Source organism: Plectropomus leopardus, chromosome 9, assembly GCF_026936395.1.
Source record: "Plectropomus leopardus strain MGB_pleo_1.0 chromosome 9, ASM2693639v1, whole genome shotgun sequence".
In the NCBI taxonomy this organism is placed as follows: Eukaryota; Metazoa; Chordata; class Actinopteri; order Perciformes; family Serranidae; genus Plectropomus; species Plectropomus leopardus.
The window spans coordinates 22,711,873-22,726,934 of NC_142184.1; the positions used below are offsets into that span (position 1 = coordinate 22,711,873).

A 15,062-nucleotide genomic window follows, 5' to 3' on the forward strand; every position below is an offset into this window, starting at 1 on the left:
TTGTTATTATTATTATTATTATTACTATAGTTTTATTTAGCGCCTTGTTCATGTAATTTCCTGTTATTCTTTTTCCTTTTTTTAAAGTTTATTTTGGGTAATTAAAGTAAAGTTTTGCTGTTTTTGTTTTTTTACGAATTTCTTATTTTGCCCTCTTTCCATGTTTTACAAGAAGCCAATTGGCTCAAGTTTCAAATTGTTAAAATTAATACAAAATGTGACCATGTAAAGTTCAACGACCCTCTTATAAGCCAAAAAAAAAAAAACAAAAAAAAAACTCCCTGCCCAGCGTTTAAAATATTATCGGAAGTGCCTCCCTCGTGTAACACCGCCCCCTCCCCGCTCATAAATAAAGACCAGTCCCTATCTTAGGACATATTTTTAAATGCACACATTGCTGCCTTTACTCAGGTAAACCACTGATGTTTCTACAGGACACATACAGTTTTATAATAGATCCTAAACCCTGTGCACAGTGCAGTGTGGGCCGGTGGCGGCCCCGGCGGCCGGCAGCGGTACTGAACATCCAGCAGGACTCTGGCTGCGTTGATTCAGTCAGCCGGAGCTCTGCCGACTGGAGGGATGTGACCCCGGAACAGGACGCCCTCCTACAACAACACACCATTCAAACTGAGCACAGAAGAAAGAAAAGCTGGACCAGGAGGGGTAAGCTCGTATGTCTCGTTTTCTTGACGGGGCGCACATTGTCAGGGGTTTTTTGAAACGAAACCTGAGATGGTTTCCCGGCGTTCACACTTCTGGCAGAGCAGCGGTACCTGGATGGTGTTTGCACCCATAGGAACTTCATTCAGGCTTTTGTCTCGGGCATGCTAGCGAGCTAGCTTGGCTGGTTAGCATTGGCTGCTTTGCCAAAGGTAGCGCGGCTTTGGTGGAGACTAAATGAAATTGTTGTCAGGTTAAAATAAACACGACGTGTAAATTCGTTGAGAGTACCGTCAGTGTGTTTTTTCCCACCACGGATATTGATTAAGATTCATGTCGAAAACGCGTTGAAGGCTTGCTGCTCGCTAGCAAGAGCGCTGCTACAGTTTGAACAGTCTGCGTCCCGAAACATGATAACAAGACGACTCACAGTCATGTGTGTCCAAACCAGCGCTTTTATTGTTGCAGTTCGATGCTTTTTGGTAATTTTTTTTTGCTGTGTTAATTTCCAGTCCGAGTTTGGCTTTGAAAAAAACTACCAAAAACTCAAAAATCTCAGCTAACGTGAGTGCACGTTATGCACACCCTTATTAACGTTATACTTTTATTTGACCGTTACTTGTACCAACCTCTGTCGTGTTAGAGATCCTGCAGATCCTTAAAAAGTCTTAAATGTGAAAATTAGCCCTTAATTTGTATGAGAATGTCTTAAATCAATCTTTTTAAAATCTTAAAAATTCCAATGCATAGGAAGTAGGAATTTGTGAATCATTTTTTTCTGATGAATTTTCAAAATAACCCCAACTTTGTATGTACATATATATATGGGCAAAATGTTTACCCAAGTAACTAGTGTCAGTTTATGTTTTCTTTTTCTTCAATTTTGGTATGCATAAAATTGGTCTTGCGTTTCATTGAAATGGCAGTAAAAATAGTCTTTAAAAGTTTTAAATCTAACCTGCCTTAAGCTGTCGGACCCCTTTTGTAAACATTGTGCCTAGTGAATATTAAATATCGATATAACAGAAATGTAGCTTCATGTACGTAATGATAATACAAATTACAGACCGTTAAGTCACTGCTCAGGCTTGGAGAGTATTTAAAATGCTGCTGTACAATGTGGTCACTTTCTTTGAATGTGGTTTTCATGTTCGAGTTTTCTTTTCTCACATAACTCCTTCATTGGTTTTCTATTTTTGGACCATGCCTCCCATGGATGCATTGTACCACACAACCTTTTACAGTGTCTGCTTTCCCCCACATGTCAGATAGCTGACAGCCCTTTGAGTGGTGAAGCTGGCACCCTGCCGACAGTGGGGCATTGATGAGTGCTGCAGCCAGTGGGTATCAGGGCTTGGCCACAGGCAAGCACTCTGAATTCTCCTGGCAACTAGCATACTTGGTCATAGACCACAGTATGTCAAGCCTGCCTTCGTTTGCACATTCTCCCAACTGGATGGGTTTTGGAGAGAGATTAGGACCCCTGGCCTGGCTTCCCTCGCCTTCTCACAGTCAGGGCAGGTGCTCTTCAGCGGCTGCTTGTTCCCCGAGGGGACCTCATCAGCTGCCTGCGAGCAGAGTTTGGGAGGGAGGGCTGGTTCATCTCACAACCTCTTGCGCTGCGTTTGGCACACACACTTGTCAGACCGTCAGCATTAACTCAGCCCACGTAGTGGCCTGTTGTGGCCTGACACGATGATACCAGAGCTGCTTGGATCCATTTGTGGTTGCGCCCAGTCCAGATGACGGAGGCCTCCAGATGACCACCAAGTCTTTTTGACTGTTTTAAAGAACTTGAAAGCATCTTTTCTGCTCGCAGTTCTTTGTCTGTTGTGCATGGTATCCTGCACATTTGCAATGCATTGTATTGTTCCAAGCACATAGATAGTATAACTTTAGGATTTTTATTCCCTGCCTTGATGTTGGCGCTTTTGAAATCTTGCAGCCGTACCCCCAAGGGACCAGCTTAAGGCAGCAGCTTCTGTTTCAATTCCTTTGAGGGACCCTGAGGAGTGAGCTAAGATGTTCTGAGATCATAGACCAGATTTAATTATGTTATATGGCGTGGTCTGTGAAAAACTCGGTGTATCAAATTTGGTATTGTGGAATCATTTGCATGATCATGTTCATGTTTGTAAAATGTTTTTGCTGAAAATGATCGTATAAGTTCTTAATTGAACTGTAGTATCATTGCAAATGTACAGTTTTTTATAGTTGCCTATTAGACGGTAAATAAAAAATTTTAAAAAAAATAATTAAAATTTTTTAAAAATTACCGTAATACAATAATTTTCCGTGGATAATGTCTATGTACAACGTGCAGTGTAATAAAATTTAAATTTGATATCTATGAAAAACTCCAGGCAAGTGGGAAATGAAAAAAAATAATAATAATTTGGGGTCCTTAAAAAATTACGGAAAAGTTTTGAAACATTGTCTGTGAAAATGTGTGGTAACCCTGAAAAATGATGGGGGTTTTTTTTCACTATCTAGGAAGCGTTTCTCAGTGTATTCCAGGTATGTGTGTTAAATGTCACGTCCTGCCCACTGAAACTCACTCTCTGCAGATCCGAGCATCAACTTAATGTGGCACAGAAATAGTCAAAGGACAGTTAATCACACACAGAAACCCAGCTATGAACTAAGCCCGTACAGTTGAGCAGGATTGTTTGAGTTCATGCCTCACGTGGTGACAACAAGACATGACCTACTTATCAATCATGTATTCACAATCCAGTTCATCACCATTGTCCCCAAATACTGTAGCCATTGTTGTGGGCACTGTACATGTGAGGAGATGGCTTCACACAAAGGTGGCATGCAGACATCCTGTAAGTCCAGAGCCTTTCTGGCCTGCGGTGTCTGCCCGTCTGGCTCACGCTGTTTCAGGACCCCAAGCTGCCCCGACGCAGAGGGAGTCAGTCTGCTGGGTGCACGGCTGGTCAAAGGGTTTTCATTGTGTTTCATGCAGGTTTGGATGGGAAGAAGCTGCGTTCTGTTGGCCAATAGGACTGACATCACTGCAAAATAGATAAATCTTTATAAGAACAAGCTAGGTGGAAGGCATGCACATCCAAAAGAGTTATGCAGGTGCTGGATCAAAAAATCAAGATCTGCACAATGCATTAAAACCTCCCAGTAGTTTTTAATTATGCAACCTTTATTGATTTTGGACCATTGGATTGGACAACATGTCATTTGAAGACCTTTCAAACCCGGTGCGGCATTTTTCACTCATTTCTACCGTTTTAAAAACTAATTAAATTCCTTGATTAAACAAGTAAATAAGTGACAGGTTAATTCATAATGAAAATAATCATTACTTGCAGCCTAATTTAAGGCTGCACAATTAATCAAATTATTTTTTAAAAAATCATAATATGGCCCAGTGCAATATCCATATTGCAAGAGCTGCAAATTTTCAATGAAGGTAAAATGTGTCACAACATACCATTTCAAATTAAGAATTTTGGTGCTCTAGAGATGCACTGGCCATGGCAACATGCTTGTTTGGTACAGACGCAAGCAAAAATCCCATCATGATCATTTTAATTTATTTATTTTAATGATAAAGAAATGCAAAAATTACCAGATTATGACTCATATTACAGTTGCTGTCAAAATAATCTTTTTGGTTTTTGCATATGCTGCAGTCCTAGCCCATTTTTTAAAAACGTTGTACAGTATGACGATATTACTGAAAAAAGTCACAAGATTAAGGGAGGATTTTGCTTAATTGTGGTGTTTAATGAGTAAATCTGTCCTGTTTTCAGTATGACCACTAGTTGTTTATTAGGTTTCGTGACACGGTTAGCCATCGTTTGAAGGGAGCATGTGTGCGTGAGTGTGTGTACCTGCAGTGACACAGCTGCTCTGCAGAACCAGGGCAGGTTGTTGGCAGCTCAGCTGGCAGCCACACCAGGCTTCTAGCCTACTTAAGTTTCTCACACATTTGCTTGGGATGTCGGAGCAGCTCATGATCGAATTCTAGTTATTTTTTCCTTCTCGGTTTTTGCTGTCTGTAGAGCTGACCTGATGGGGTCTGAAAGAGTTCAGGCTGTCAGTGGCATTCGGGTGAAACTAAACTCAGTTTGTCAGTCAACTTAGACATCTTGTTTTTCTGAGTGCTGAGGGAATTTGATTACTTAAACAATCGGACACTGTGCATCATGCGCACAGCTGATTCTGGAGCCAACGACAAGCTTGATAAGTGGACTGGGTCATGTGTGACTTGGCTGGTGCACTTTGGCAGCCTCTGGCCTTCATGACCCTCAGCAAATGTGAGGGCCTATCACATTGCATACTGTAATCTCTGGCAGCAGATCCTCACTGCACTGTGTGGCCCGGTCACAGTGTTGAAATGGTCTTGAGAAGTCTTCTCCATGTTTTTATTGCTCAGAGACACTAATGGGTGCTGATACACAAGTGTACATAAGAAATCTGGAACGCAGAGATGCCATGCAATGAATAGGCTTCTCTCTATTTTTTGAAGTGGCGTCACAGAATGTGTAATTTGCTGTGGCTGTATGAAAATTAGCAGTGCTTGTTATAAATGCTGCGGCTACAAAAACAGTTGTTCTAAATCAAGATATGATTTTATGTCTTGGGTATTTTTAAAAAGGTCACATTTTGACCCCAGAAGTTATCAAAGAGAAATCTATCTCAGCTGTAAGTTAAAACTTGACTTCAATGACTTCAGTCATTGAAATCACAAGCTACTGCTCCATGTTTTGTTTAACATGTTTGAAGTTTTATGATATAGCAAAACAGCGGAGCATCAATTTATGTACTTATTTATGCACTTATTTATTATTTATGTACTATCAGATTTTTCAAAAGTTAATTTTAACACCTTGTCATGGCTCAACTATAACCATTTAATGCTGTTGCCAGGCTGAGAACAAGGCATTGGGTCTTGGTTGCCAAAACTAAAAAAATTTATGCCATTTTCTTCACCTTATATTACGAGTAATTAATAAGATATTGTGCCGTTATACACATCTGTGTTATAATGATAATGTGACATTAAATAACGTTTAAAAGCTTAATTACAGTAACCAAACAAAATTCTTTGTTGTATTTGTTTTCCTGATCTTATCTATTCGTTCATGCTCATCTGCTTTTGTTTGTTTGTTTGTTTTGTTTTTTGTCAGTTGAGTCAGTTAGAACATTTATTTGGGATGTTGACAGGTTAGTCAAATTTGTCAGCACACAGTCAACTTAATTTTCTTTGCCATTATCTCTGTGCCATGCAAGTAAATGCACCAGTGAAAGTGCAGCATTGTTACATGCAGTGTTATCTGGCTCTGACTGTAACAGCAGTATTTAAATATCACTAATGCAACAATATTACCCCTTTTTATGTTAAAAAGTGGTTGCCGTTAATCACAACCACAGGCTGAGAATTGGCTTCCCGTTTCTCAAAATGGTTGCCAATGGGGACCAGGCAACCATTGCTACTGAGCCCTGTATCTTGGTATCTGAAAAAAGCGATCAAACTAATGCATGTTGCCAGTAGAATTGAAATTCAGGCCATTTTCCATTATAATACTGATTGTTAGACAACCAGCTGTGATAGATAACTTTTAAAATGTCAATAATATGTTTTGTGCGTATTAAATATACTGTCATTTTTACACACAACTCGGAAACAATATTTTTCAAAGTGCATATTGTACTAACATAAAACAGTACACATTTTAAAGCTTTTTAAGCACTTATGCAATGCAACTTATGTAATTGAATGCCATCATTTAAATACGAGAATCCCATAAACACACAGCTGACCTGTAAGAAAGTAGAACTGCTAAGATGGGTGCAGTAAAGATACACCTCAGCATCACAACCAGGGGTGGAAATAGCATTTTTTGTCCACCTGCTCTTTAGGCTGGTGGATACCTAAATCTACTAGAAACTCAATAGATCACCATTGGGTTTTTTTTTGGCTGGTTATTAAAACAAAGCTAGCAGTTGCTTGCACATTTTACCAGTATTTTGCTGCTGTTAATAATACCCTGGTCACAACAATATTCCGTATGTGTCCCACCACTACCATGTGTAAGGACTGGACATTTGAAGCTGGCCATCATGTTGTTTTGTGCCTTTTAGAGTTCTCATTCCAGTATCAGTGATGCTGGTTTAGCTGGGCTGCCTAGAGGGACTCGATGTCTCAGCACAACCCAACATCACAACACTCACAAGAGCCCAACACAAGCGGTGGGGGGGCTAGATCAGCATTAAAGAAAGCCTTTGATTACGTCTGGGATATTAGCCGCATGCGTCTGAGGCTGGCTGAGCATCCCTCGAGGGATTAGTGTTGAGCCAGCCCACCTCAAGAACCCAACATCAGGCACACACAAAGGATTGTGACAGGATCCTTATTGTGGTCCTTGAAATGATTCACGACATTTTCTACAGAATAGCGTGTACGTCAGAATAATGCTAGAATGACCTGAATAGGCTAAATATAGAAGGTTTTTTTTTTCTCCAGAACACTATATTAAGGTTTTTAGCTTAGTCTTGTCGCTTGTAATTTCCTCTTTGTCACTGCATTCTGATCAAATCAACCATTTTATAAAATATTTTTCTAATTTTGCACAATGAATGAATTATATACTAAAAATAATTGCATTTTATGTCTCCATCTGCTGGTGGGCCATCACAATAAGAGTATGCACAATATGATATTAATTCCGCTACAGAATAGAAATAAGGTGGGGGAATAAAGTAGATATATGTGATCGGTGTTGATTATTGGCCAAATGAGTTGTTATATACTGGCATATCGGATATCCGCAAAATATCTGATATCATGTGCCCCCACAACATGTTTTCTATTAAAAGAAGATTTTGTCTTCTCAGAAGAGTATAACCTGAATGCAGCTTTAAGAAATAATAAGACATATACAGAAAAATGGTGTCAATCTCTTGCTGTGAATAAATTGGTTGGTCTGCATTTCATGTAATAGAACATTGGCTGTTTTGGAGGGGTTGTTTTTCCAGGTCATTTTGGCAAAATAGATGTTTGTCTAGTGCTGAAACAATTAATCAGTTAAATGATTAGGGCAAAGACAAGCAGTTATGTCATTTTATTATGCAAAAATTTTAAGTGTTATATTTCTGGTATCAGCTTTTCAGATGCGAGGATTTAGTCATTTTCATCACTTTAGATTCAATATCTGTGGGTCTTAGATAGAGACGATCTGATACCATTTTTTCCTTTCTGATACCAATTCCTGTACCTGAACTTGTGTATCGGCTGATAATGAGCACAGATTAATTCCACTGTGTTCAAAAAGTAATAATAATAACAGTTTTGTATGCTACTAACCCTGTATGGATGTAAAATGATTACCATAATTGTTGTATGGTTTGGTTCAGTTTGAACCCTAAACTGGGGGGACTTTCCAGTGTAAAATGTTGCCAGATTTCTGGCATTTTGCTAGTGGCTAAAGTTACACTACAAATCAATTCTTCTTCATCACTCTAAAACAGTAGTCGCTTGTGTAGGCTACTGTTTCAGAGGGACATAGAAGAGCTGATTTCTTGTGAAAACTGCCTATCTGTCTGATTGTGAAACTACTTTAAAGTTCATCAGTAAATTGTGTGATACTGGGTTGGTACAGAGACTTCAGTATTTGCTGATGCTCAGTCCAGCATTTTAGACGGTATTGGCATTTCCGATACTTACTTACAGTTTTTAGATGACACCTTGTGCTTTGGCATTCTACAAGGGACATTTGTCACTATTTTATGAAAATCTTTAGGTTTTGGGCGATGCAGGCAATTAAAACTTCACTTTAGGCTCATGAAAATTTATGTAATTACATTTTTTTCACATTGTTTATACATAGAGAACAATAAAGTCATGATTAATTCATGATGAAAATAGTTAGTTGCAGCATTTATTGTCAAGTATTTCAAGATCCAGGCCTCTGATAATACACTTGTCTATGAGGACATGCAGTATGTGAGATCTGGCTTCAGGATCATGTTGAACTGGACTTAATCTCAACCCAGTGTGTTTAAAGTGTTGTAATCCAGCAGTGATACGCAGGATGGCATTATTTAGAGGTTAAGTCAGTGGCAGCCAGGCATTGTGCGCCAGGCAGCGAAGTACCATCTGGCACATTGTTGGAATTATAAACATGGTTGGAAAGCTAGTTTGTTCAGCAGGATTGCACGGATGAAACTACCCGTTACATAATCATATGCACAATGTTAATCACTGTTGTAAACATGATGTCGTCCAGTTCACAGAGTGCCAGAACAGAAATGATTCCAGTTCTGTCGCTACTCTGCTGCCCAAAATGGTCATTTACAAATTTGTCTTTCTGCCCCCTCCATCCTGCAGAAGCAAAGGTGAAATTCTCTTTGTGAGTGAAATGCGTCACGACAATGGAAGAATGATCACGATCACCCTCATTTACAATTCCACGTTGTTTCTACCTCCCACAGAGACTCTCCCTATGGGATTTTACACGCTACGTTTGTTCTTCTTATAGCAGATATCGCTGTGAAAGTGGGATGAGACAAAATGGCTTTTTTTTTCAGGCTGGTAAAAATACAAATTGCCGCCTGGGCAGAGATGCTACTAAGTATGGCCAGTTTTCAAACTTCAAACGCAAACATCAGAGGATCAGAAATGCCTCATTCATGAAAGCAGTAGGCCTATTTATACAGATGATGAATGCGAAATATATCGGCCTTTTGTGTGGTGACAGACATGAAAATGGTTAAGTTGTTAAGTCTTAAAATATGCCTGAATATTAATGTGGATGTTTGTTTTATCATCCTTGTCTTTTAAGAAAATGTCAAGAGAAGACACCTTTTGGCAGCCAGAGTAATCCTGTTCTCTTGCGCTCACACGCAGTGACCGTTTTATTCCCAGTGAGCTCCTGATGCCGACTGGTGCTCCTGAGTTTATATCATGCTTCATTCTGTATGTCGTCTCACCGTTGGGTCTCTCTGCCTGGAGTCTTAGCTCCTCCGTTTGTCTGGCGCGAGGAGTTGGGAGACGTGATCAAACGTGTCGCTGCTGCTGATACGAAGACACCCCCTTCACCCTCAGCACCAACATTCTCCCTGAAGCCGCTGCACTGAGCAACCGAGCTCTCTCCATCTTTTCATGCCTGTCTTGCTTTGAGACTTCTGTGGCTCGCCAATTAAACTGTGCCTGACGCTCAGGTGGAAGCGAATAACTAATGTATTCATCTTCGCCTCATCCAGTGTCCTGTAACCACTTTGTGTAGCTGAAAACAGACAAGAAGACAAAGTCAAGTGTTATTTTCATGCAGTAAACAGCCACCAAAGGTTGGTATAATTATAAGGACTATAGCCAGCAGCATGGTCTCCAGCTGCTCTGATCTGGATGAATCCACACGCTCACAGTGGCACCCAAACGCTAGCCAATGGCCAACGGTGCCCCATTCAGCCTTCTCCCCCCTCCGGGCTCTGGGAAGTGGGGACGGCGAGCCAGCTCCTCAATTAAATATAACCCCACATCAAACGGCCTGTCAACATGCATTAGTGGTCCTTTGTATAGATAAGAGGCCAAAATAAATTGCCAGAACTATCATAGTCACTGCGGCTCCCGTAGGCTTTTTATGAAAGATTCTTAGGGGAGAACAAATCCTGACTTGCATACTGATATTCTCTCCATTAAATCTTATTTTTTTTTTCAGACCAGATTTATCCTTTTAAAGATTTATGTTTTCTACTTTCTGTGAATAATTTCTTCTTGTAGCTTTTTCAATTAGCAAATTTTAGCTGGATCTCAAGCCGCTCTGTATGCCTCGTTTTGTTGGTGTGTTACACCGGAGATCTAATGCGACAACAGCCGACCTTGATGTGTGTGCGCGCTATCACAGCGGAACCTATCCCTTTTCTGTCATCCGCATTAGCTTTGGCAGCTCCTTTTATCGCCTTCTATTCCCTCCCCCTTTTTTCCTCCTCTTTTGCCTATATTTTGCATCTCTGCAGACTGACAGAGAAAATAGGTCATTAGTTAGACGGAGAATAAGAGATGGAAGGAGCAGGCAGGGGCGAGATCTGTGTGAAAACTGCTATGCAATATTAATGACAGCCATTCACGCTGTGAAGTGCCAAACCTGCACTGTGACTGCACTGAGACAAGGCCTCTGACTTCTAATATCGCCACTGTTTGGATTATATGTATGAAGTGCTTATCACACAGACTGCAGTCTGTATATTATTATATTATTTATTAATAGTGAGACATCCAGCTCCAGTCTAGTCAGGTTACAGAGACACCGATAATTGAAATGCAGTCAGTCTTATATGTGGTTATAACAATAATACTCTAGTGGGTGTTAGCTCAATGCTGCTGACTGCAAGAGCCTTAACTTCATATTTGCTAAAGAATACTGCCAGGGATTATATGACTTATACAGAGGTTATTAATACTTGTTTAACCCTTTAACACATGGATCAACATCAGTTTTTTTGTGCTGCATTCAGACATCGTTTACTAGCATTTAAACCTCTGAAACTGGAAAACATATAATGAGTAACTTGACAAGAAATGTTACACAAACTGCAAAAAAATAGTAATAGGTGACAAGGAAATTATGGTATAATGGTTTGGGGGGATTATTAAATATAATCAGAAAAAACAAGGGAAAAATGTCCAGAAAACTATACTTATAATTCTCTTAACTATATATTTAAAATTATTTTACAGGAAAAAAGAAAAAAATCTAAATATTTTATCACTTTCTCAAGGTGATTTTGTAGTTGTTTTTTTGTTTGCATGTTATTTTATTATTAAAATAACATGCAAACAGGTAATTTTCTTGTGTTGTTTTACTAATTTCTTGCTAATTTTGTACCATTCCTTATTAAGTTGCTCATCACCTTCCTGTTTCAAAGAGTTTAAAAGCTTTAATGAGAGATGAATTCAGTGCAGAACTCATGTAATACAGGACTCTCACGTACAATCACAAAAGAAACAAAGTAAAATCACGCTTTAGCTATTGTTTTCAGGTCTGCAAGGATGTGTGTTCACAGTCAAACGGTTTCTAATAAAGTCTCACTCTGTCAGTTTATGGCCGGTCAGATAGTGTGGCTGAAACATCGCAGTGTTTTTAACTTCTAATAACATAGTGTGTTTGCGTAGCTGTGATTTTTCTCAGGTCTTGTGTAACGTGGATTTGTTTGTGTGTCCAGAGCCACAGGAGCAGGGGGGATGAACCGCGAGGAGGCCCCGGGGAAGTCTCCTGAAGACATGTACATCCAACAGAAAGTGCGGGTCCTGCTCATGCTTAAGAAAATGGGATCAAATGTAAGTGCAGTGTCTTGACTAAATACAACTATGGTCAAGTGATAATTTAAATTTGAGTATTTACATTTTGCATATTAAAAATGTTAAGTATAGCGCTGACTGTAGTTTTTGGTGTAATCTAAAAAGTCACACATGATTTCAGGGGTGCATTCACATCAGTAGTACAGTTCATTTGGTCCAGACCCAGAGGAAAAAAATGATTAATGTTCAAACTGACTTTTCGCAAACTAACCAAAAGGAGTAAACACTAAGTCTTACACAATGACAGTTAGGTAAGTTGGCAGTTTTGGTGTTAGTCACTCTGCATGACTATCATGCTACGACTGCATGGCTGACCTTTCAGGATGCAAAATCTGCAGTTGCAAGCTAAAATGAGAGCCTTGAAAGTGGACGTTATTTCCTGACCTGCCTGGTCATCTCTGAATGTGGCGATTCTCTAAAAACCCAGTTTGTGTGGTTAAAAGCTTGAGATTGCGCATACCCTGAGAAAGTGTTGCAAAAGTGTTGTGAGATCAGTTATAGGCAAAAATCTATTAACTAAGATAATGTCTGATACTATGATTAAATGACTAATCATCAGGATAGGAAATAAAATGCTGCATTCAAATGGGATCGTGTTAACTACGTTCTCGAGACGTGACAATATGAACACCCCGATGAGGTATTCACAACCTGTAAGCTCAGAGTTCACGACTTTGTGGACACGACTCCCATGTTGTGACGATTTCTCTGTGTTCCATTTGAACACAGAGAAATTCCAGTGACTGATAGAAGTTAATGCAGATCTTTCATTCTTTTAATGTGTACATGTTCTTTGGTGACACAAAGAACTCGCTATGAAAAAACAGCATTATGAATAGACTATTATAGGACTGTTCATTGATCAGACAGATTGAGGAGGATGAAAAGGAGGCATCTTTTACAGTAATCATTCAAGACTTATTACTGTAGGATCACTGTTACACACATTTTAATGGACTTAATGAATTGTCAAAGTAACATACACAGAGTCAGTTATAAGCACAGCAGTTTTAACAGCTTTTGGATTTATTAGTAGTTTAGTGTTGAAATCATGCTAAAATCTCATATCTGCCATTGTAAAATCCTGTGGTCGGTTTGTTTGCTTTCACACAACAAACAAACCACACCAGAGTCTGCTTGAGACCCAGCTTTTCCCTCACAGTGCACACGTCACTTATTGGTCACTGTGTAGCGCTCTGGAAACAGTAATAATTTCTAAGGGAGGCTGCACACTTACGCAGAGTCAACGCTTTAATCACCCACCAGATATTTTCAGCTGATTTTGTATGTTTGCAGCAGACAGAGCAGATAGCAGCTCCAGAGATGTGTTTTTTCTCCAGCTCGAGTAATGAAAGATATTCAGGTGAATTCAAAATGCCTTTTGACAGTGTGGGGGAACTTAGCAGAGAAGAGCTAGTTTGCAGCCTCTGGAGAACAAAAAGCCAGACCCCTCTAAAGCTCGTAATTCTAAATGATCACGAGCTTACAGAGGCAAGTATGTTATGCAAACCTGCCGTCCTTCAAATCTTTCTTTTTAAGAGATTAGCGGATTTAAAGGTGGAAAATGTTTGTATTTGCAGAGTCTTTATTTTTAAACCTGCGCAGAGAAGAAAGTCAGAGAGACACCCCTTTTACACTCATCACTATTTAAGTCTTTTTGAAGAGCTGAAGGATTCAGTCCACAATCTTGTTCCAGCTTGCAGAGTTTAATTTTCTGATTTGTACAGCTCTAATAAATAATGTTTGATAGCTACAGCTGATAAAATCCATTTTTTGATTGTGTCAAATCAGGCAGCAGAATCTACAGTTTCTAGCTAAATGAGACCTCTGTCATCGTTGCTTGACCTGCCTGATCATATGTGTAACATTTTAGCTATAAATGCACAGTCTGTGTGGACATGAGCTTGAGAGTGTGCTGTAATTTGAAGGCTGTTGCACAACTGTTACGTGATCAAAGAGGCAAAAATCTCTTAATTAAACCTTTATTTAAGGATTTTCATATAAAGTAAACACATAGTATGTGACTTAAACTCAGCCACGAGTATCTTTACAAATAACATAAAGAACAAACCCTTCAACATTACTCCTAAAATAAAATACATACAGTTCACACAGCGATAGAGGGCTTACAGTCAGTCCTGATACAGGGCAAATATTTCACAAATTTGGGTTTTGTTCTTAGTAGAGAACCTTAATCTCTGTAAGTGCAATGCATTAAAAAATCTCTTAATTAAGATAACGTCAGATACTGTAATTGCATGACTTACAAACATTTCAGACATAATTTCTGTCCTTCTAGGTCTAATGTTGAGACATTCCTAACACATTTCCGTAGGTTTTTTGCTAAAACTTAGATATTTCTACAATTAGATGTCTGTTTCCAGGCAACAAACAAGTGTTTCCCAAAGCTACAAACCATAGAGTTGAAACACTTGTTACCAAGAGACAACATAAGAAGATCAGCTCTACTTTCAGCGACTGAAAAACTGACTTTGTGGTTGTTAACACTGCAGTAGAATAACATTTTCTCCAAACAGTCTTAAAAGCAACTCTTAAACTTTCTAAAGGGGCAGAACTGTCAAATATCACTGTGATCCTAAAATGACTGAAGAGAGAGATGTTTACCAAAACACAAAAGGAGAGAGAAAAATAACCTTTTCATATTAAAACTCAAAATACTTTGGATATAAATATGTCACAGGCCTACTTATGGGAGATCTTTTTAGATTGAAGTCTATGGTACAGATTGGTAGTCTGAAAGAAGCATCTGAGGCACTCTGATTGTAAATAAAAATCCTTTGTTAAATACATGGATGAGTGGTGCATTTAAATTAAACATTTGGAAGCTTTCTCAATTTATATTAGGGATTTTACTTATTATCAGAGTGCAAACCGATACCATGGACTTCTACATTAAGTAAGCTAGCAGTTATGTTTAGTTTTAATTCTTATTCAACTACTTGACCTATATGTGAAGAGAATCAGGTCTTTTTACAGTCACCAGCTCCCCAGTTTCTTCACACAGTGCAGCAATCCCTATTTTTCTCCAATGTTTTGATTGAAATTTGATTTAACT

General features: G+C 39.1%; 1 protein-coding gene across 1 annotated transcript in view; it reads left to right on the forward strand.

Moving 5' to 3' along the window:
• Nucleotides 1–508: 508 nt before the first annotated feature.
• Nucleotides 509–15,062, forward strand: part of ctnnbip1 (catenin, beta interacting protein 1) — a 29,368-nt gene continuing 14,814 nt past the window's right edge. The window contains exons 1-2 of the mRNA XM_042492581.2: nucleotides 509–666; nucleotides 11,851–11,965. Coding sequence (XP_042348515.1) covers nucleotides 11,870–11,965 — 96 coding nt within the window. The 5' untranslated portion in view covers nucleotides 509–666; nucleotides 11,851–11,869. The remainder of the gene's footprint in view (nucleotides 667–11,850; nucleotides 11,966–15,062) is intronic.